Below are 19,664 nucleotides of genomic sequence, written 5' to 3'. Positions count from 1 at the left end.
CGTCTGTGCACACCTATGCTCCAGCCACTCCCCGAGCCGGCTGGTCCCGTGCGTGCAGGGCCCAGGGGGCTTGCTGGGCTCCAGGGTGCACGGGCCTGCTTCCCCAGCTCCCCGGTGAGGGACGGGTGCCTGTTCCTCATGCGGGCTCCCTGCTTCCCTCCAGGCTGAAGCAGCGGTGGCCGCAGTGGCGGTGGCAGACACGGTCCGGGACGGCCCCCCTTCCGTGGGCCCTGATGGCGCGTCGAAGACGTGGAGCCGCGGCGGGGCCTGCGCAACGGCCCTGGTCACCCCAGCCCCGGGCACCCCAGCGGGGACCTCCACGGGCCCATCAGCCGCAGCCTCCTTCTTCCTCAGGTACGTCCTCCTGGGGCAGGGCCAGGGCCCGGCTTGGGGGCAGCTTGGGCGCGGACAGTGTGATGGGGCCTGGGGACCTCAGCCCCTGGCCTGGCGGCCTGCGGGCCTTCCCGGGGAGACCTGTGGCCTCGCCCTGCCGGCAGTCAAGCAGAAGGGGAGCTCGCAGCCGTCCTTCCGTCCGTCCGGCCTCTCAGGGCGCCACGTCGACGGCAGTGTGAGTGGAGGCCTCTTGCCCTGGGGGTGGGGTACAGCCAAGGCCAGGGTTCGAGCTCTGCCCCTCCGAGCTGTGCGGCCCTGGGCAAGTCACGGAACCTCTCTGTCCTCTCTGTGCCTCAGCTTCCTCAGAGGTGCAGCGAGCGGATGTCTGTGAGGCCCTGCGAGGACGCTGGCCCAGCGGGAGGACGCTCAGCCGTGGACGGTGGACGTCCTTGGGTGGCCCTGAGCCAGGGCCGGCGGGAGGGGCAGGGGGGCCATGGATGGGAGGCAGATGAGGCAGGTCTCAGGGCAGCTGTCCCTGCAGTCGGGGAGCACAGGGGTGGAACGGGCCCGGGGGAGCGTCCCTGGGCGACCGAGGAGGTTGGGGTGAGCTGGGAGGCTGTCCTGGGGGCCGGCTGTACCCACACCCCACCTGCCGGGCTCCGCCTCCTGGGGAGCTGCTGGCACATCCCCTCAGGGCTCTGCTGTCAGAGCCGGCTCCACTGTCAGCAGGAGCCGAGTGGGTCCCCATCCCAGGCCCGGGCTCCAGGGCGTGGGGCCGACCGGGGCCCAGCGTTCGCTCCGTCCGCGTCCACGGGATGCCTTGCGTGGCCCCGCAGACACCAGGTCCTGGGCCGTCGGCTGGCATGGACGAGGCCTGGCAGGCCGGGGCGCTGCGTGAGCAAGGTGCGGGGTGCGGGGGAGTGGTGCGTGGGAGCAGGGGGTCCCTTCTCCCACCTGTGCGCCCCCCGGCGATGCCCTTGGGTTCCGAGCTTCCCCCTGCGGTGTGGGGAATGCAGGATGTGACGGTGGTGATGAGTGGTGGTGGCTGGCCCAGCACGGGTCACTGTCCCATTAGCAGCCCCTGCGGGCGCTAATCTGGTCCCCAGATCCCAGGAGCCTGCGCCGCATCAGCTTGGCCCAGTGGCGGGCACACGGTGGGGCGTTGGGGGGCGCCGGGCTGGTGAGCACAGCATTGTGGCCCTGTGCGGGCTCACCGCCCCAGTTAGGTGCAGAGAGCCCGGCTGGGACTCTGGCTGCGGGGCAGGTGGGGCCTGCCTGGAGGGCCCGGCAGCCCTGTGGAGGGGGCGAGAGGGGCAAAGCGGGCCTCGGGAGGTGTCCTGGCCCGGGTGGTCTCTGCCCCTGGGCTTTGGGCAGCAGCCGCGCTCCATCAGGCCGTGCTTGCTGGGGGATTTCAAGCCTGAGACCCTCTGAGGAGGAAGACCAGCTCCGGGGGTCTGGGGGCCACACTGGCTCATTAGCAACCCAGGGCCTGCAGGAGGGGTGCGCCTTTTGTCTCCAGCCGAGCTAGGCTGCCTCCACTGACCTTGGGAAGTTGCCATAGAAACAAGCGCTCAGGCTGGGGGCTGGGGGCTGGTTTACAAGGCAAGGGGGGGCGGTGGGGGACACTGCCGGCTGCCATTACTTCCAGCCTGTTGGATCCCCCCAGTCACAGTGGCTTCCGGAGGGGCATGGGCCACGTTGTGGGGTGGGTGTTCCTGATGGGAACACCATCTCCAGCTCGTGCCTGATTTGGGCCCGAGACCCTCTGCCCTTTGGGGCTGTGGCACCCTTCACTGTTGGGGTGAGGTGGGGTGCTCTCAGCTGTATGTGCCCTTCTTTGTTTTGTGGGGCTGTGGCTCAGAGGGGGAAGGGGCTTATCCAGAGTCCCCAAAGACCAGGAGCTGCTGGACCCTGGGGGGCCTCGGGCATGAGCTGAGCACGTGTTCCGTGCTTCCACCTGCATCCCTCACTGGGCATCTGGGGGGCAAAGCTGACACCCAGCCCATGCCCTGCCCCTCGGAAGTTTCTGGTACTCGGGCGTCAGGGTGGGGTCTGTCAGCCTTTGACGGCAGGATGGAGCCTTTGAAGGAGCCGAGCAGTGTCACAGGACACAGGCTTTGAGGGTTGAGTAGGAGTCCGGTGTTTGCCAACTGGAGGCGGGATAGGGTGGGGTCAGGATCTGGGTTCTCCACTGGCCCCGAGCACTCCCTGCCGGCACGCTAGCCACAGGCCTTCCTGACCACCTCCGAGCCCCTCGCCCTGCTCTGGGCAAGCCAAGGTGGGGGTGATTCTGTGGGTGGCTTGGTGCCCAGGGTCTTGTTACAGGACGTAGGGCACAGGGGTGAGGCCCAGCGCCCTGCAGCCCTCTGCTGGGCTGGGTGGGTCGCTCGGGCATTGCAGCCACAGCTGTGACCGAGAGCTCAGCGTGCCAGCCCCCACCAGAGTCCTGAAAAGGCCGGGCTGCCAGTAATTACATTTTCTCCGGAGGCTCTGGTGACCTTGACTCCCCCTTCCTGAGTCCTCCCACTCCCCGCTGTGTGATGTCCCCGTCTTTCCTGTCTCTGCAGCCTCTCCTCCCCCGAGATGCGTCCATTAGCGCTCTCTCCTGCCTGCGCTTCTGGGCCTTTCCGGGGCTCACCACCTGGACCCCTGGATCTAGATGCTGTGGGAAGAACTGCTGGGGGTCTTCTGGGAGGTACAGGGCAGGGGGAGTGGTGGGTTCCTTCGGCGACAGGAGCCCCCTGCACTCGTAGGCACCCCCGCTGCCCCATTGCAGCCTCAGCGGAGCCCCCTTCCCCATGTCTGCCCGGGTGACCAGGCCACGGAATGTCAGCCCGGGTGCCCAGACCACGGAACGTCAGGTGTGGCACCTGGCAGAGGCCCAGAGCCAGAGCGGGTGCTGCCCAGAGGCGCACGGGGAGGAGGGCCCCACGGAGAGGTGTCACTCAGCTGCAGGGTGCGCGAGGCAGCTTCATAGCCTCAGCGTGAAGTTCCGGGTGACGTGGAAAACGCAAGCAGGCCACGGCAGGGAGCAGCGGTCCAGGTCAGGGCTGCTAGGACCTTGGGCCTCGGCCTCGGAGGCGTAGGCCCCCTTAGCAGGCAGCTCCGAGGGGGGGATGCGGGCGTGGGGCGTGGCATGTGGCATGTGGCCTGGTCCGCCGGCCTCCAGGCGGCCCAGGCAGGAAGCCCTGGGTTGGCCGTAACTGACCCCCACACACATCCAAACAGGCCCGTGTGTCTCCTCAGGGTGATTAAGGGCCTCACCATCAAGGCCAACTGCCTGTGAAATTACCTTCTTGTTTGGAAGAGGCAATTTTTCTTTGTAAAAAGGCAAATATTTTCTTTTCTGTTTATGTGAATTAATGACCCGGGCCAGTGAGCCTGGGGAAAGGCCTCTGGGATTAGGTGAGAGGGCTGGGGGCTCAGAGGGAGGTTGGAGGAGCTCGGTCCCTCCCTCATTCGTTAGTTCACTCCCTCCCTCCTTCCCTCCCTCACGGCCCCATCCTGAGCTTACTTGTGATCTAGGCCTGGGCTTGGCAAACCCCTGCCCTCCGGAGTCCCCACCTGATGGGACACAGCCGTGTGAACCTGTGGCTCAGGGCGTGGAATGGTTCCCGTGGTAGCAGCAGGCACAGGGTTTGGGGAAGCCCAGTGTGGGGGCATCAGGGCAGGCTTCCCGGGGGAGGTGTCCTCTGAGGACGAGGAGAGCTGCACGTGCAGGTGAAGTTCCTGCTTTTCCAAGTCTCCTCTCTAGAGCCAGACCACTTGGACATGCCCACACGCCCGCTGCGGGCTCTGCCTTGAGCACCCCGCACTCCAGCCCTGCTCCCCAGCAATGCAGTGGGTGTTCGGGGTCCTGAGTGTGGTGCCTGTGTGTTCCCTTAGCCTCTGTGAAGCCTGGCATCACTTACTCCCCCACCCCCACTGCCTGGAAACCAGGTCCGTGCACCCAGAAGGCTGGGACCCTCCCGAGACCACCCCCAGACCGTGTGAACGGAGGTGCCGTTGCTCAGTGGCTGACGGGCTTGTCCCGGCTTTGAAGGAGCTGGATTTCCTCACAGGAGACAGTGCTGTCCTGAGGCCTCTGAGTCATGCCCGGTGAGGCAAGCCTGTAAGAGTAGAGACCTGGAGGGCTGGGCAGGCTGGGCACAGCTTCTCAGCTCCCAGCCCCGCGGGGGCTGACCCAGGGCCGGGGAGGGAGGAGGGGATGCCCCGAGTTAGGTCAGACCACGGGGCAGAGACGCCCGGCCAGTACCGTTCCAGCCTCGTGGGGCTGGCGGGACTTCAGATGGCTCTGGGCCCAGCCTCTGTCCAGGCGAGACCTGGGCGTGTCCAGCGGGTAAGGACACCTCCCCGTGCTCTGCTGCTGGGACCTGAAGGTGACGGAGGGGGCTGAGGTCTGTGCCGGATACCCTGGTTCCTGAGAGAGTCACAGAGGGTGCGGAGCCGTCTGTGGCCTTGAGCACCAGGCAGAGCGCTGCCTGCGGTCGTGGCCTCTGCAGCCCGATGTCGTCCTGTCTCCCCCAGCGCCTTACTGGGGTCCTCCCGGCCTTCACGTGCCCTTGAGCCTTGGAGGGTTCAGGGTGGCCCCACCCCAGCCTCGGGGACCCTGGGTGGCCCTGCCCGACCTAGGGAGGAGCGGGGAGCCAGCTGTGATGGGAGCGGGGGACACACCTCGGCCGTGGTGGTCTGCTGACCCATCCAGTCTCCCTGAGGGCCCAGGCGGTGCCTCCCAGGACAGGCTGGTGCCAGGCAGTCCCTGTGCTGCCCCTCCCCCACGGCCTGGGGACAGCACCGCTGCGCACGCGTGGAGCTGGGGAGCCCAGTCCACCGGGCCTTCTCCACCTTTACAGGCGCCAGTCCGTGTCCCCGCTTCCCCAGCCCGCCCCGCCCAGGTAGGCTGAGGGCCAACCCACCTGCCCTGGGTGTCCCCGCCCTGGGGCAGCGCCCGGGGATGGGGCTGCCTGCTGGACCCTAACATCCTCCAGGTCCTCCACGTCGGGCTGCAGCTTCTTCCCGTGGGAGTGGCTGGCGGCAAGCTGTGGCCTAACCCAGGATGGCCGGGGTCGGGCGGGGCAGGAGGGGCCCCAGGAGCTGAGCTGGTCCCCTGGTCCCCGTCCTTCCCTTCTGAGTTCCTCTGCCCCCGGTCCTTCACCCTGTGCCCGGGGGACAGTGTCAGCACCTGTTCTGCCCCATGTGCGATCCTTGGGCGCCGCGGAGATGGGGGCCAGGACGCAGGACTTCTGTTCAGACGGTTTCGGGTTTAGGGCACATGGGCTCAGGCAGGAATCGGGGCCGCGTCTCCGGCTGAGGGCCCTGGCCCGAGTTGTCTGGGCTGCTCGTGGGTTCCGCTCACAGGCGCCCGCCCCCGCCAGGCGTGCACCAGCCGCCCCACTGCGTTAGGAAGCGTCCGCCCCGCACCGTAGATTACTTTTATTTTCCTTGATGACACCTCGCTAGGAGGAAAGCCGTCCCTGGGGTCTCTTAAAAGACAGCTCCTGTGAAAGATGAGAGGAGTTAAGCAAAATGCGGGTAGCTGCTCTGAGTGGGAGGCGGGCTGGGGGCCGTGTGCCTGGAGGGTGCAGGCCCTCCTGTCGGGCCCCTTTGAGGGGCACAGGTGAGACTCAGGGGCCTGGGGGCTTTGGGAGAAGGAGGGCGGGCGCAGCAGGACCGGGAGAGGGGCAGCTGGGCGGGGCGGCGGGGGGCTGCCTGCAGACCTGGTGGGCAGCTTCTTTCAGTCCTGAGCTAGCCCTACTCTGGCCTCCAGCCCCTTTCGCCGGTACGGCAGGCGGGGTGGGGGGCGGACGGAGGCCTGGGCCGTCTGGAACCAGGGCCATCTGGACCCAGGCCTGTCTGTGTCACCTGTGCTGGGCGCCTTGAATGCATTTGCGCCTCAGGGCTATACACGAGGGCCTCTGGTGGTCATGTCATCCCATGTTAGAGATGGGGAAACCGAGGCACAGAGAGGCTAAGTCACCACGTGTGGGTCACACAGCCTGTGAGTGGCTGACCCCAGCATGTGCCGTCCTGCCCCAGCTGCTGAGTTGGGGCCCTGGGGCGGCAGAGGGTGGGGGGAAGGGGAATGCCCTCAGTGCGGGGTGTGGAGAGGGGCCGGGGTCCTGTGTCTGCCTGGGGCCTCTGTCGCCTGGCCTGTACTGGCAGAGCTGTCAAGGGCTGGACAATGGCAGCCCCAGCCCCGGGGGCCCCTGCTTGGCTGGGCGGGAATGACCTGTGGCCGTGTAGGCGCATTTAGGGCGGGGCGGGTGGCAGGACAGCTCTGAGCGCCCGCACCCACCTCTCCCCACGCCTCCCGCCCCTGCCCTCTCCGCCCCTCCCCTCCCCAGGGCTGCCCAGAAGCTCAGCCTGGCCTCCAGGCGCAAGAAGCCCCACCCACCGCCGGCCCCCGCCGCCCGCGGAGCCTCCACCTACCCCACGGACTTCAGTGGGGTCCTGCAGCTGTGGCCGCCCCCTGTGCCCCCCTGCCTGCTCAGGGCCGCCTCCAAGGCCAAGGACAACCCCAGCAGTGTTGGAAAGGTAGGCCTTGCCCTGGTTTGGGGGTGACCCTGGGGGGTGGCACGAGGCTGGGGTGTCTGGGCAGGTGCGGGATGGGGCACGGGAGATGGAGGGGATGCTTCCTTCTCCCGGGCTGGACCAGGTTGGTGAGTGTACAGATGGGGCGCCGGAGGCCCAGGCTCACCTTGACGGCTCCAGGCGGCAGCAGGGAGCCTGGGAGACTGTGGTGGGCCTACGGGGAGTGGGTGGGAGGGTCCCAAGGGCACGGGCTGGTCTCAGTGTGGGGCGGGACGGCCAGGGCTTCCCGGGACTCAGGGGTGGGGTCTGGCCCCAGGAGCCCCCTTGCCTCGTCTTTGTTGGTATGCTGCCCTCGGGGGCAGGGGTGGGATCCCTCAGCTATCCAGAGTCCTGGCAAACCCCAGCCGCAGCCTGACGTGAGAAGTGAGGGAGCAGTTGAGTCAGGATGCTACCCGGTTTCAGGTGGGGAAGCAGGCCCAGAGTGGAGAAGGCCTCGCCCAGTCACAGGCCGGCTGCCTCCTGGCTCCTGTGCCTTCGGCTGAGACCGGGTTTCTGTCCTGGTCCCATCTGGGTTGCCTGTGACTGCCCCCCGAGTCTGGGTCGGGGCCTGCGTGTGCGGCTCTGTGTGAGTGCGTTAGTGGGGGGATTCTGTGCCTCTGGAGAGTGCGAGACCAGGGCACAGCGGGGTCGGGCCTGTCACCGGGGCCGCACGGCTCGGGGTGAGGACTGGACCCCAACGCCGAGCGTTCACCCGCCGCGTTCCCCTGGCCTTCTGCCCGCTCTGCCCCTCCCCGAGGGTGGCGGCCGCCCACCGGGCACTGGGTCCGGCCTTGCCAGCGCCCAGAGGCCCAACCCCTGCAGAGCTGGGGGGGCGGGTTCCACACACCCCTGGACCCAGTCTGTCCTGCCGCCTAGGACACGCCCCAGGGGGCTTCTGCTCCTAGTGACGCGTCTGCAGAGGGGTCTGATGCATCTGCGGGGGGCACCCTGCCCGGGCCCGAGCTGCTCCCCAGGCCCCCACCCCACCCTCCCCCTGGCCCTCCTGCTGTAGCCTCTGTGCTCGGCCTCCCGGAGGTCAGTCCCCGTGTCCGGACGTCCAGGAAGCTTTCCCTCACCCCATCACCACCACGCCCTGAGACGGAGGTAGACATGTCCCCTGGGAGCTTGCTGAAGTGGGGAATCTGGGCCCTGCTTGGGTGGTGGGAGTGCCGGGGCCCGAGGGAGGACACCGCGAGCTGGCCGTGGGGAAGGGGCTCTAAGCAACTCTGGGCCTGGTCACTCGGCCCATCTGGGGTGGGGGCTGGGTGGCTGGAGGGTTGAGGAGGCTCGTGGCACAGACCCTGCTTTCTTACTGCCGCCGTGTTACTTGGGGCTCCAGCAGGCCTCCCCGTCGCCCTGGGGCCAGGCCCCCCACCCAAGTATTCCAGGGCAGGGGCTCCTCCCCTCTCTCCGGCAGACCACCGCTGTGCGCTGGTCCCCTGCGGCAGGGAGCCTGTGGCCACCCGTCCTGGTCCTCTCACCGTGCCCCCCAGAGCCCCCTCCCCAGCTCCCTGGATGTTATTTGCACGAATAGCACGTAGTTAGAAATGCAGAAATGCCTCCTGAAAGGCATTTAATATTGTCAGAGGAAAGAAAGTTAGATTACACTCGATTCCTGACATTAATGTGCCACTTAAGATAATTCATCATCCTGCGGTATTAAAGAAGACGGCCCCTCCCCCCAGGACTGCCTGGGCCGTCTCTTAGGAGCGGAAGCCCCTTTTTATGCAAAATGTATTTTTTCCCTACCTGGCAGCTATTCAGCGGGGCTTTGCAATATCTGAACGTTTAGGGGGGAGAAGTGCTTGTGTGGCGCGAAGACCCTGTCATTTCCCTGCGGTAATGAAAGGATTCTCGCAGACAGTGACCCGGGCATTTAGCTGGGACGGTGGCGCGTGGCGTGGGGCTGGCGCACGCGACGTCCCCTCCCCGCCGGGAACACTCTCCGATCCGCAGGACCCATTTGGCTCCTGAAGCGGCCAGGAGTTCACGCTGAAAAAAAATTGCCCCAAATTACTGGGAAGTGCACATTTTCATCTGCTTGGCAGTGGCGTTTGGAAATGAAATAGTTTTGTTCATGTCGTCGGGGAATAAGAGAATCGATTCTCGCCTAATGGAGCCCAGGTTCGGAGGAGCTCAATAGAAAAGTATGCCTTGCCGCGTCTCCCCGGAGGACCCCCTCTCCTTACGCGGCGCGAGTTTGCATGTCAATTTGCCACATGCCGAAGGGACGGAGATGGTGCCTCGTGCGAACGGCCCACGGTAAACCAATTTCGCCGGAGTTATGTATCTGTCACTTACAATTAAACCCGTGAAAAATATTGGCTCTGAGATGAGGCTGGTAATTTGATTTACACTGTACTGGAGAAATCGGAGATTTCACCGGAGAGCGGAGGGCGGTGTCCTCCAGCGGAAACCGGAGTCTGGTGCCTTCTCCTGGGAGGGGCCCTCCCCCTGGGTGGCTTGCCCTGTCAGCACTCGGCCCCCCTTGGCCACACACAGAGGCGTGGCCCAGGGTGTTTGTCCTCCGTGCGGGTTTTGGGGTGTTTGCAGTGTGGCTTGTTCTGGGCTCTTGCATCTTGGTTCCTGGCCCCCCTCCCCTCTGAGCCTTCTGTTCCCTTGAGGGCCTTGGGGCTGGTAGTCCAGCCCCAGGAGCTGGCATGAACGCGGGTGGGGAGCAGGGGCAAGCCTTGCGTCTGTTTTTGTGTTCGGGGGACTCTCGGTGGCAGAGGCTGCCTGGTGGCCTGTCCAGCCCTGCTCTGTCCCCATCCCGGGCCCCCACCCCAGCCCAGCCTCCGTCTCTCCACCATCTCCCCTGGCCTGGGGGGGGGGATTCAGAATTCCCGTCTCCTCTGGGATCATCCTGCCCTCTTCCTCCCGGGTTCTGTGCCAATGGGATTGCCTCTGGCGTCCTGCTGACCCGGAGTCCTGCCCCAGGTGTCCAAGGGGTTTGAGTCTCCCCAGGTGTCCTTGGGGTTCCGAGCAGCTCTGGGGTCAGAAGCACCAGATCCCGTTTCTCCCCGAGGGCACCGCAGGCGTCAGGCCCGTCCCCCTCCATGTGTTTGTCCTTCCTTCACTCCACACACTCCTGCCAGCCCCCCGCCTGAGGTGCAGACACGGGAGGATGTGCCCAGGGCCCTGAAGGCCTCTGGTTTGGGGCTGGGAGCTGGGAGGAAGGGCTCCCTGGAGGAGGTGAGGCTGGACAGACACGTCGGGGGCCGGGGTGTGGGGCACTTGTCCCTCCCCTCAGCAGGGAGTCAGCTGCTCACGCGGCCTGCGCGCCCCTCGGCCTGCCCAGCCGCGGGGCACGGCTGTCTGTCCTTGGGGCTGCGCCTTGCTGTGTGTGGAGCCCGAGGTTGGCAGTTGGCGGGTGTGTGGAGGCCCCGGCTCTGACGCAGCCCCTGTCCTCCGCATCAGGGGTGGAGGACGCACCTTCAGAGGAGCGTGCGTGGGGCTCTGAGGGGACCTTGTGGGAGGGGCCGGGGCCTGTGCCTTCCTATCTGGTTGGGCCGGGTCTTGCTGCCCCGATCTGCTTGCCCCTCTCTCTCCGCCCTCACATTTGGGGTTTGGGATGTCAGGAGACCCACTGGCAGGCTGTGTGATACGGGTGAGACAGTCGACCTCTCTGAGTGCGTTTCCTCCCCCCTTCTGAAGCCTGTGCGGGCCTGGGGGGGCGGGTCGCCATGATGGCTGGTCCAGCGGGGAGCTGGCGGGCCTGGGGCGTGCCTGGGGGGGGGACCCGCCCTCAGAGGCTTGTGTCTTTGGGTTCAGCTCCCTGGGTGCTGGCTCTGCCTCGGAGTCAGCGAGAGGGCGCGGAGGAGCCCCAGGTCGAGGTGGGGTGCGCTCCGGGTCCCGTCCTCGTCCTCCTGTCTCTCTGCTCCCTGTCCGCCCTGCCCTCCCTCCGTCCTGTGCCCCCCGTGCTGTGCTGACGTGCTCTGTTCCCGGCCAGCCTCTCCTCTCGCTGGCCCTCGTTTTCTCCCTGCATGGCTGACCTCCTATGGGAGGCGCTCTGGCCTGGAGCTGGGGTGCCGGCGCCGCGTTCCTGCGGTGGGGACCCCACGCCGGGGCCTGGCCCACTGTCCTGACTCGCGTGAAGCTCCTCCTGCCCTGTACTTAGCAGCCGCTCAGATGCCCGCCCTGCCCACCTCCCCAGGTGAAGGTCATGCTGCGGATCTGGCCTGCGCAGGGGGCCCAGCGCCTGGCCGAGTCCACGTCCTTCCTGAAGGTGGACCCGAGGAAGAAGCAGGTGACCCTCTATGACCCGGCCACGGGGCCCCCAGGCAGCGCGAGCCCCCGACACGCCGCCATGGCTGCCGTTCCCAAGATGTTTGCCTTCGATGCCGTCTTCCTGCAGGACTCGGAGCAGGTGAGGGTGACAGTGGCGGCCTCGGGCGGGGGCGGGAGGAGGCGCTGAGAGGAGGCCGGCTGTGTTTCCCCTTCCTCGCTGGCCTCCCCAGCCCTCGTGGTGTCTCCGCCCAGCTCCTGGCCTGGTTCTCAGGCCAAGTTTTTCAGAGCCCATGCCCCATGGAAGCTTTCCGAGTGGTGCTTTGTTTCCCAGAGATGCTCCTCCGTGCGTCCCGTGTGTGCGGTGCATGCCTGCAGCATGGTGTGTGCCCGGCGTGGCCGCGAGGGCACTGTGACTTCTGTGTGTGCGCGTGTTCACTGCGTGTGCCTGTCAGCTGTGTCTGGCTGGTTCATGCTATGAGTGTGTGTGTGTCCGTGTCCGGTCCGTGTGTGTCGTGTGTCCACGTGGAGATTTTTGTGTCCTTGGTCTTGGGTGCCCTCCCGGCCACCTCGTGGACTCACTGTCTGCACGTGATGAGACAGAAATGGCGGGAGGCCGGTGGCTGCCTGACTCTGTGCCCCTCCCCCAGGCCGAGGTCTGCTCGGGGACAGTGGCCGACGTGCTCCAGTCAGTGGTCAGTGGGGCTGATGGCTGCATTTTCTCCTTCGGCCACATGAGCCTTGGTAAACGCCCCTTACCATCCCCTCTCTGCAGTCGCTGGGCACCATTTCTGGGTGCGGTGGTGGGTGGGCATATCCCATATGGGCAGCAGGTGGGCACCTGGGGCGGGGGGCTTGTGGAGAGGCAGCTGAAACCCTGTAGGCCTAGAAGGTAGAGCCATGGAGTGGGTCAGAAGAGGCCCCCGGGGTCTCAGTGGCCCCAGGTTGGCCCTGAGGGCCCCGGGCAGGGCCAGGGAAGCAGCTGCCGGGTCTGGCTGGGCTCTGAGGGCTTGTCACGCTGGCCCCCAGGCAAGTCCTACACCATGATCGGGAAGGACAGCTCGCCCCAGAGCCTGGGCATCGTGCCCTGCGCCATCTCCTGGCTCTTCAGGCTCATTGACGAGCGCAAGGAGAGGGTGGGTGCCCGCTTCTCCGTCCGCGTCTCGGCCGTGGAGGTATGCGGCCGGGACCAGAGCCTGCGGGACCTGCTGGCCGAGGTGGCCTCCGGCAGCCTGCAGGACGCCCAGTCCCCGGGGGTGTACCTGAGGGAGGACCCCGTCTGCGGGGCGCAGGTACGCCGAGGCTGCCGCGCGGGGAGCAGGGCCGTGGGCTCGGGGGCCGCGTGGGGGCGGCGGCTTGGCCCCGAGCCACTCAGGCGCCGTCCCCGCTGTCCGTCTGTCTGCAGCTCCAGAACCAGAGCGAGCTGCGGGCGCCCACGGCTGAGAGAGCAGCCTTCTACCTGGACGCGGCACTGGCTGCGCGCAGCACCAGCCGGGCCGGCGGCGAGGACGCCCTGGGCAGCTCGCACATGCTCTTCACGCTGCACGTGTACCAGTACCGAGTGGAGAAGGGCGGCAGGGGCGGAAGTAGGTGGCCATGGCGCCTGCCTGGTGTGGGTCCGGCCGCCCTCCCTCTCGGCAGGACTGTCCCGGGCGTGGGCCGCGGGGCAGGGTGTGGGTGCCCTGCGGCCGAGCCTTCACCCTCCTGCCCTGTGGTTTCAGTGTCTGGAGGCCGTAGCCGCCTGCACCTCATCGACTTCGGCAGCTGTGAGGGGGCACCCGGCAGGGGTGGGGAGGCCCCCGGGGGCCCGCCGTATCTGTCCTTGTCGGCCTTGGGCAGCGTCATCTTGGCCCTGGTCAGTGGAGCCAAGCACGTGCCCTACAGGTGAGTGGTGGGCCCCTGGCCGGGGCCCTGGGGACCCAGCCCAGCCCAGCCCACGTCAGGCGTGTCCAGCGTGTCTGTGGTCCCCGAGCCCCTCAGTTCTTTGCTCCTCCATCACCTGAGGGGCCTTGCTGCCCGAGGGCTTGTCGGGGGGTGTCCTGGCGCCCAGGGCATGGGGAACAGAGGTGGGCGTCAGCCCCGACTCTGAGGCTCCAGGCCTGGCCCTGGTCCAGTGAGAGGCCCACCTCCCTCCCTCCAGCCCTGCAGCAGCCCACGCGCCCAACCTCCCACCCGGCATGCCTGCTGGGCCCTCAGCCCCTGACCCCCGCCCCTCCCCGGCCCCCAGGGAGCACAGGCTCACCATGCTGCTGCGGGAGACTCTGGCCACCGCCAACTGCCGCACCACCATGATCGCCCACGTCTCCGACGCGCCCGCCCGCCACGCCGAGACGCTCAGCACCGTGCAGCTGGCCGCCCACCTCCACCGCCTGCGTAGGAAGAAGGTCAAGGTTGGCTCCGCCTCCCGCCTGCCCCGCCCTCTCCCCGAGGGCCCCTGCCTGCATGGTGGGGGTGCTGGGGCCCCGCGTGCCCTGGGGTCACAGGGCTGTGCCCACATGGCCTTGCCCAGAGACGGCAGGGCCCACGCTCGAGGTCGCCCCCAGCAGAACCGGACCTGCTCGCACTGGGGGCTGTGGTTGTCTGGTCTCCATCTGCCTGGCCCAGGGGTAGGTGTGTGCTCAGGGCAGCCTGGTGGGATGCCCGTGGGCTGTACCCCTCCCAGGCCTGGTCCAGCAGGCATGCACCATGCAGCCCTCCGTCGGGCCAGAGGGTGGAGTTAGGGGTGCCCCGGGGTGCCCTGGGTCTGAATCCTGGGTTTGCACTTACTCTCTGTGCGCTGAGGGCACGTGTTCTCACCTCCCTGTGACTCGGCTTAACGCTTCCTTGGAAGTGGCTGAGGAGGCCCGGTTATGTTCGGGGCCTGAGACCTTTCGTGCCGGTCCAGTGCTTGATGGGACACGGTTGGTGGCTGCGCCGTCACTTCCTTCACTGGAGCGTGGTGTGTGCGGCTGGGGTGCGGGAAAGCGGGGGCAGGCGGGGAGGCCGCTCAGGTGGGCCTGCTCTGTCCCCAGTACGCGTCCAGCTCCTCGGGTGGGGACAGCTCCTGCGAGGAAGGCCATGCCCGCCGCCCCCCGCACCTGCGACCCTTCCACCCGCGCTCTGCAGCCCCAGACCCTAACCACCTGGCCCCCAGCTCGCCCGGTGACCCCGACTACTCATCCAGCAGCGAGCAGTCCTGCGACACCGTCATCTACGTGGGGCCGGGGGGGGCGGCGCTGTCAGACCGCGAGCTCTCGGACAGCGAGGGCCCGCCCGACTTCGTGCCCATCATCCCCGCGCTGAGCCGCCGCCGTCCCTCCCAGGGCCCGCGTGACGCCGACCACTTCCGCTGCAGCACCTTCGCGGAGCTGCAGGAGCGGCTGGAGTGCATCCACGGCAGCGAGGGCCCCCCAGGAGGCCTGGGCGGCACCAGTGGAGCCCAGGCTAGCCCGGCCCGCGGGGGCGGGAAGCCCTCGCTGCCCGAGGCCGCGACCCCCAGGAAAGCCGTGGGCTCCCCACTGGCCGCCAGCACGCCTCGCGGCAGCCCCGGCCCAGATACCCACCGGGGTGTCCTGGAACCCTCCAAAGCTGGTGGTGACCAGAGAGACGACGGCGGTACCAGGCCTGAGCTGCCTGTGCCGGATGAGGCCACGGGGGGCAGAGGCAGGAGGCCGCTGCCCAGCCCGGCCCCCCCACTGCCTCGGCAGCCGGAAGCTGGCGGGGCCTCAGAGGAGCCTGCGGGGGCCGACGGTGTGGGTGTGGTACGGACACCCCCTGTGGGCATGAGCGGGCAGGAGGGCTGCCCCCGCCCCTCCGCACGCGGCCAGTGTCTGGAGCGGGGCCTGCTGACCACCACGGTGACCTTGCAGCAGCCCGTGGAGCTCAACGGCGAGGACGAGCTGGTGTTCACGCTGGTGGAGGAGCTGTCCCTGGGGGCGCTGGCCGGCCCTGGGCGCCCCTCCAGCCTGGCCAGCCTCGGCAGCGACTGCTCCCTGCAGGCCCTGGCCTCGGGTTCGAGGCCCGTCAGCATCATCAGCAGCATTAACGACGAATTCGACGCCTACACCTCGCAGGCTGGGGGGGCCCTGGACGGGGCGGCCGGCGCTGGCGGCCGCCGCGGCTCCTCCCTCGGCTCGTGGCTCAGCGAGGTCAGCGTGTGCACGGCCGACAGCCTCGGCCCCGCCCCGCGGCCTCCCTCGCCGGCCAGCCCGGACCCCGTCAACCCTGGCTCACCAGCGGGGCCTGACCCTCTGGGTTCCCCGATCCTGGACGGCTCCTTGGAGGACAGCAGCTTTCAGTTCTCAGAGCCCGACAGACCGGACAGTCCCGGCCCCACCCAGAGTCCTTGTCCCACGGAGGAGGCCACGGCAGCTGCCAGCCGACCTGACCGGGAGCCCCACGCCGCGTCTCCACGGGGCGCCGCCCCAGCACCAACTATCCACTCCAGCCTTCCCCGCAAACCGAGGACTACCTCAGCGGCCGGTCGTGTGGGCTGCCCCCGCCTGGCCCCAGGCCCGCCTGGCCCTGGAGGCCTCTTCGAGGACCCTTGGCTGCTCCGGGCGGACGAATGTGGCCCGCTGCCCCTGGCCTCTGCCAGCAGGGCCCCCAGCCTGGCCCCGATGCTGGCTTGTGCCCGGAGGGTGGTGGACGGCTGTGAGGTGGGCAGGGCGGCCCACAGGCCAGAGGCCGTGGCTCAGATACCACCGCTGCGGAGGGGGGCCACCACGCTGGGTGTGACCACGCCCTCCACACCCTTCGGGGACGCCTCGGCCGAGGCAGCGGCCTGCCTGGGCAGCCCAAAGGCCGCCTCCAGCAGCAAGAAGAGTGTGGCCTCCAAAGGGGACCTCTTCCCGCGGCCTGGCGGGGGGGCGGCCCCCCCGGCCCCGCCGGTGCGCAAGTCCAGCCTGGAGTACAAGAACAGCCCGGCGCCGGGCCCTCCCCAGGCCGGGAGCCTGGCTTGGGCCGGGGCTGCTGCCTTCCTCCGAGGGGAGGGGGAGGCCAGGCCTGGCGGCCGGGCCGACCACTCCATCCCCAGGGCCACGTCCAGCCTGAAGGCCCGGGCTTGCAAGGCAGAGGCAGGGTGCCATCCCGCCACTCACGGGTCTCTGGAGCGGTGCGAGGAGGGCCTGGTGCATGGCAGCAGCAAGGCCAGGGAAGGCCCTGGGAGGCCGGCCCGGGCTGTGCCCAGGTTGGGTGTGCCGCCTGCCAACCCCACGCCTGGGCCCACTCCTGCCTGTAGGAGCAGCCCGGCCAAGGGCGTGGGGGCCCCCAAGCCCCCCGCCAGCGGGGGCAAGGGCCGCAGCCCGGCGGCAGGGTCCAGGGCTCTGGGTGCTTCGGTGAAGCCGCTGGCCCCTGCGGCGGGCAGGACCCCTGGGGGCCCGGTGACGGGCCCCAGGGTCACCCCGCGAGCGGTGCCTTGCGTTGGGGCCAAGGCCAGCCGGGGCACCATCATGGGCACCAAGCAGGCGCTCCGGGCCGCCCACAGCCGTGTCAACGAGCTGGCGGCCGGTGGAGGCCATGGCCGAAGTGGCCCCTTGTGGGGCTCGGCCGACTCGGACAGCGGCGGGAACGTGTCCAAGGAGCGGCCGCCCGCGGGCCCGGTGCTTCCCTCCCCGTACAGCAAGGTGACGGCCCCGCGGCGGCCGCAGCGCTACAGCAGCGGCCACGGCAGCGACAACAGCAGCGTGCTGAGCGGGGAGCTCCCGCCCGCCATGGGCCGCACGGCCCTCTTCTACCACAGCGGCGGCAGCAGCGGCTACGAGAGCATGATGCGTGACAGCGAGGCCACCGGCAGCGCCTCCTCGGCCCCCGACTCCATGAGCGACAGTGGGGCCGCGTCCCCGGGCGCCCGCGCCCGCAGCCTCAAGTCCCCCAAGAAGAGGGCCACAGGTGGGTGTGGCGCAGCCCCTGCAGGGTCCGGGCCGGCCGCACTTGACAGCTGGGCGCCGCCTTCGTGGATCCCAGTGTGGGCGGCCCTCGAGGGTTTCACAGACGTGCCTGGGGCTGTTCAGGCCGTAGGCGTGTGCAGCCCCTGCCGTCTGTAGACGCACCCCGCGTGTGCCCTTCTCTGAGCCCCACGCTGCCTCTGAGGCTGGTCCCCATCCCCTGAGAGCGGGCTGGCAGGGGTGGGCCCACACGGGGCGCCCTGCCGAGGCGTGGGGAGCTGGGCGAGGACTTGGGTCTGGGGCTCGAAGCCTGGTGCTCCCCCCCGGGGCTGGTGGCCAGCTGCCTGGGAGCCCCCTGCTCTGCTGTCCCTGCCTCCATCTCCTGGACCTTCTGTCTCTGGGGACCCGGGTAGGGTGGGCCTGTTTCTCATGCTGTGTGGCTGGGGGGAGTTGGCCACTGGCTGATGTCCTCCGGGGGGGCGGGGGATGCACGCCCTGGCTGAAGGTGGGCTGAGAAAGCAGGAGGCCGGCGTGGGGAGCAGGGAGGGGTGTGCTGGGAGATGTGGGTGGTGCCACAAGCGTGGCCCTGGCTTGGGAGTCTGTCCGGAGGTGGTGGCGGTAGAGACGGTTGCGATTAGGAAGCAGCGTGGCCCCTTAGGGTGTCTGAGGGCTGCCTCCAGGGCTGGCGGGTGTGCCCTTGAGGCTGCTGTCCAGTAGGGAGGGTGTGGCCGTCCAGGCGGGAGGCGGCTGGGGGAGGGGCTGGGGGACAGGAGCCCATCTGTTCCACCGGGCGGGCAGGGGTGGCTGGGTTTCCGGCCAGCGCTAGGCTGAGCATTTCAGGATTGGGAGGGCCCCCGTGGGCTCTGCCTGTCAGAACCGTAGCCCGGCACCTCTCTCAGTCCTGGGCTGGGGGCTGGGGGCTGGGGTCCAGCCTCTGCTCACCCAGCGCCCGGCTCTCTGTTGCAGGTCTGCAGCGGCGACGGCTGATCCCGGCCCCACTGCCCGATGCTGCTGCCCTGGGCCGCAAGCCCAGCCTCCCCGGCCAGTGGGTGGACCTGCCGCTGCCCCTGGCTGGCTCGCTGAAGGAACCCTTCGAGATCAAGGTGTACGAGATTGATGACGTGGAGCGCCTGCAGCGGCACCGCCTGCCCCCAAGGGAGGACCCGGCCGAGGTCGGGGCAGGCGGTCCTGGGAGGGCAGGGTGGGCCCCTGGGGGTGGCAGGGCAGCCCGCTGACCTCACCTTGCCCTCTTGTCCACAGCCCTCCCAGAATGCAGAGAAGGTAGGAAAGGCCCCGCTCGGCCCTGAACCCCTGGCATCTCTTGATGGCCCTTGTGGGCCAAGTCAGGGGCTGGAGGGGTCCTGAGGCCACCGCTCTCGTGCCCTGGAGTTATGCCGGGGTGTGAGCGTGCTTCCCGCCGCCGTGCCCACTCGTCCAGGGCCCGGGTTCCAGACAGGCACAGGCTGCTTTGGGAGCACGTGGCGTGAGCCCCCTCGGGCAGGAGGGTCCCAGGTCCTACCCCTGCCCTCCTTTGAGGCCCCGCTGTGCGCCTGCCCGGGCCCGGGGGGTGGAGCAAAGCTCGCGGAGCCCCTGGGAGCAGGCCGTCCTCCGTGCCTGAGCCCACCCACCACCGTCCCCGCTGCCCAGGGCCCGGTGTGCGTCAGTGCGAAGTTGCGGCTGGCCGAGCGCAGGCAGCAGCGGCTGCAGGAGGTGTGGGCCAAGCGTGAGGCGCTCCGCGGGGAGCTGGCTGAGACCCAGGGCCGGCTGATGGTGGAGCCCGGCCGCTGGCTGGAGCAGTGTGAGTCTCCCCGCTCATCCCCCCACGCCCCGGGAGGCGCAGGTGCAGGACCCCAGGCTCCGCGCCCCACCTGTCCAGCCCCCAGTCCAGCCACTTCACCCCGCCCCAGGTGGGGACCCAGAGGCTGGGAGGGAGAGAAGCATTTCCTGGGCCCTGCGGGGACCCCGGCCTGACCAGCGGTCTGCCGTCCATCCCTAGTCGAGGTGGACCCGGAGCTGGAGCCCGAGTCGGCCGAGTACCTGGCGGCCCTGGAGCGCGCCACGGCCGCCCTGGAGCAGTGCGTGACTCTGTGCAAGGCCCGCGTCATGATGGTCACCTGCTTCGACATCAGCATCGCTGCCGCCACCGCTGCCCCGGGGCCGCAGGAGGTGGACGTCTGAGGCTGGGCACTGGGACACGGGGGAGGGGACGGGGGTGTCGGGGGCTCGAGGACGGGACGTGGGATGGAGCGAGGATGTGGCAGGGGTTGGAGGGACGAGGATGCGGAGGGTCCAGTGGGGACCCGCGGGTCTTGGAGGCGATGGAGTGTGAGGCGGGGGAGGGGCCGGCCGAGCACGTGGTCGGAGGAGCGAGTGAGCGGGACACGGGAGGACTATCGCCCCCGACAGCAACGCAAGTGCCTTTAACCTTGGACTGGATTTCTCTCCTTTTCGCGTTTGGTGCTAAGGACTCAAGACACCAGCAGACGGTGCGCTGGGGCCGCCGGCCCGACTGTTTGATCTGATCGCGCCTTCTTTACAGCCAAGCAGTTCCATGTAGCAAGACAGCCCCGGGCTCACCGGGCTCTGGTTTAGGATTCAGGGTTGCTTTTCTTTCATAGCTGTTTCCTCTCAGCAGAGCCCGCCTTGGTGGTCTCCAGACCCTCGGCCTGCATG

General features: G+C 68.5%; 1 protein-coding gene across 1 annotated transcript in view; it reads left to right on the top strand.

Annotated features, from left to right (window-relative positions):
- KIF26A (kinesin family member 26A) overlaps nucleotides 1–19,169 on the top strand; it is a 38,983-nt gene extending 19,814 nt beyond the window's left edge. The window contains exons 4-15 of the mRNA XM_060097865.1: nucleotides 164–354; nucleotides 6,678–6,867; nucleotides 11,057–11,269; nucleotides 11,778–11,871; nucleotides 12,157–12,419; nucleotides 12,533–12,713; nucleotides 12,849–13,011; nucleotides 13,355–13,517; nucleotides 14,139–16,995; nucleotides 17,958–18,163; nucleotides 18,639–18,789; nucleotides 18,988–19,169. Coding sequence (XP_059953848.1) covers nucleotides 164–354; nucleotides 6,678–6,867; nucleotides 11,057–11,269; nucleotides 11,778–11,871; nucleotides 12,157–12,419; nucleotides 12,533–12,713; nucleotides 12,849–13,011; nucleotides 13,355–13,517; nucleotides 14,139–16,995; nucleotides 17,958–18,163; nucleotides 18,639–18,789; nucleotides 18,988–19,169 — 4,854 coding nt within the window. The remainder of the gene's footprint in view (nucleotides 1–163; nucleotides 355–6,677; nucleotides 6,868–11,056; nucleotides 11,270–11,777; nucleotides 11,872–12,156; nucleotides 12,420–12,532; nucleotides 12,714–12,848; nucleotides 13,012–13,354; nucleotides 13,518–14,138; nucleotides 16,996–17,957; nucleotides 18,164–18,638; nucleotides 18,790–18,987) is intronic.
- The last annotated feature ends 495 nt before the right edge of the window (nucleotides 19,170–19,664 follow it).

Source organism: Mesoplodon densirostris, chromosome 4, assembly GCF_025265405.1.
Source record: "Mesoplodon densirostris isolate mMesDen1 chromosome 4, mMesDen1 primary haplotype, whole genome shotgun sequence".
NCBI lineage: Eukaryota > Metazoa > Chordata > Mammalia > Artiodactyla > Ziphiidae > Mesoplodon > Mesoplodon densirostris.
Note: the sequence above shows the minus strand (reverse complement) of the source record. Positions and strands in the feature narration are given on the sequence as shown.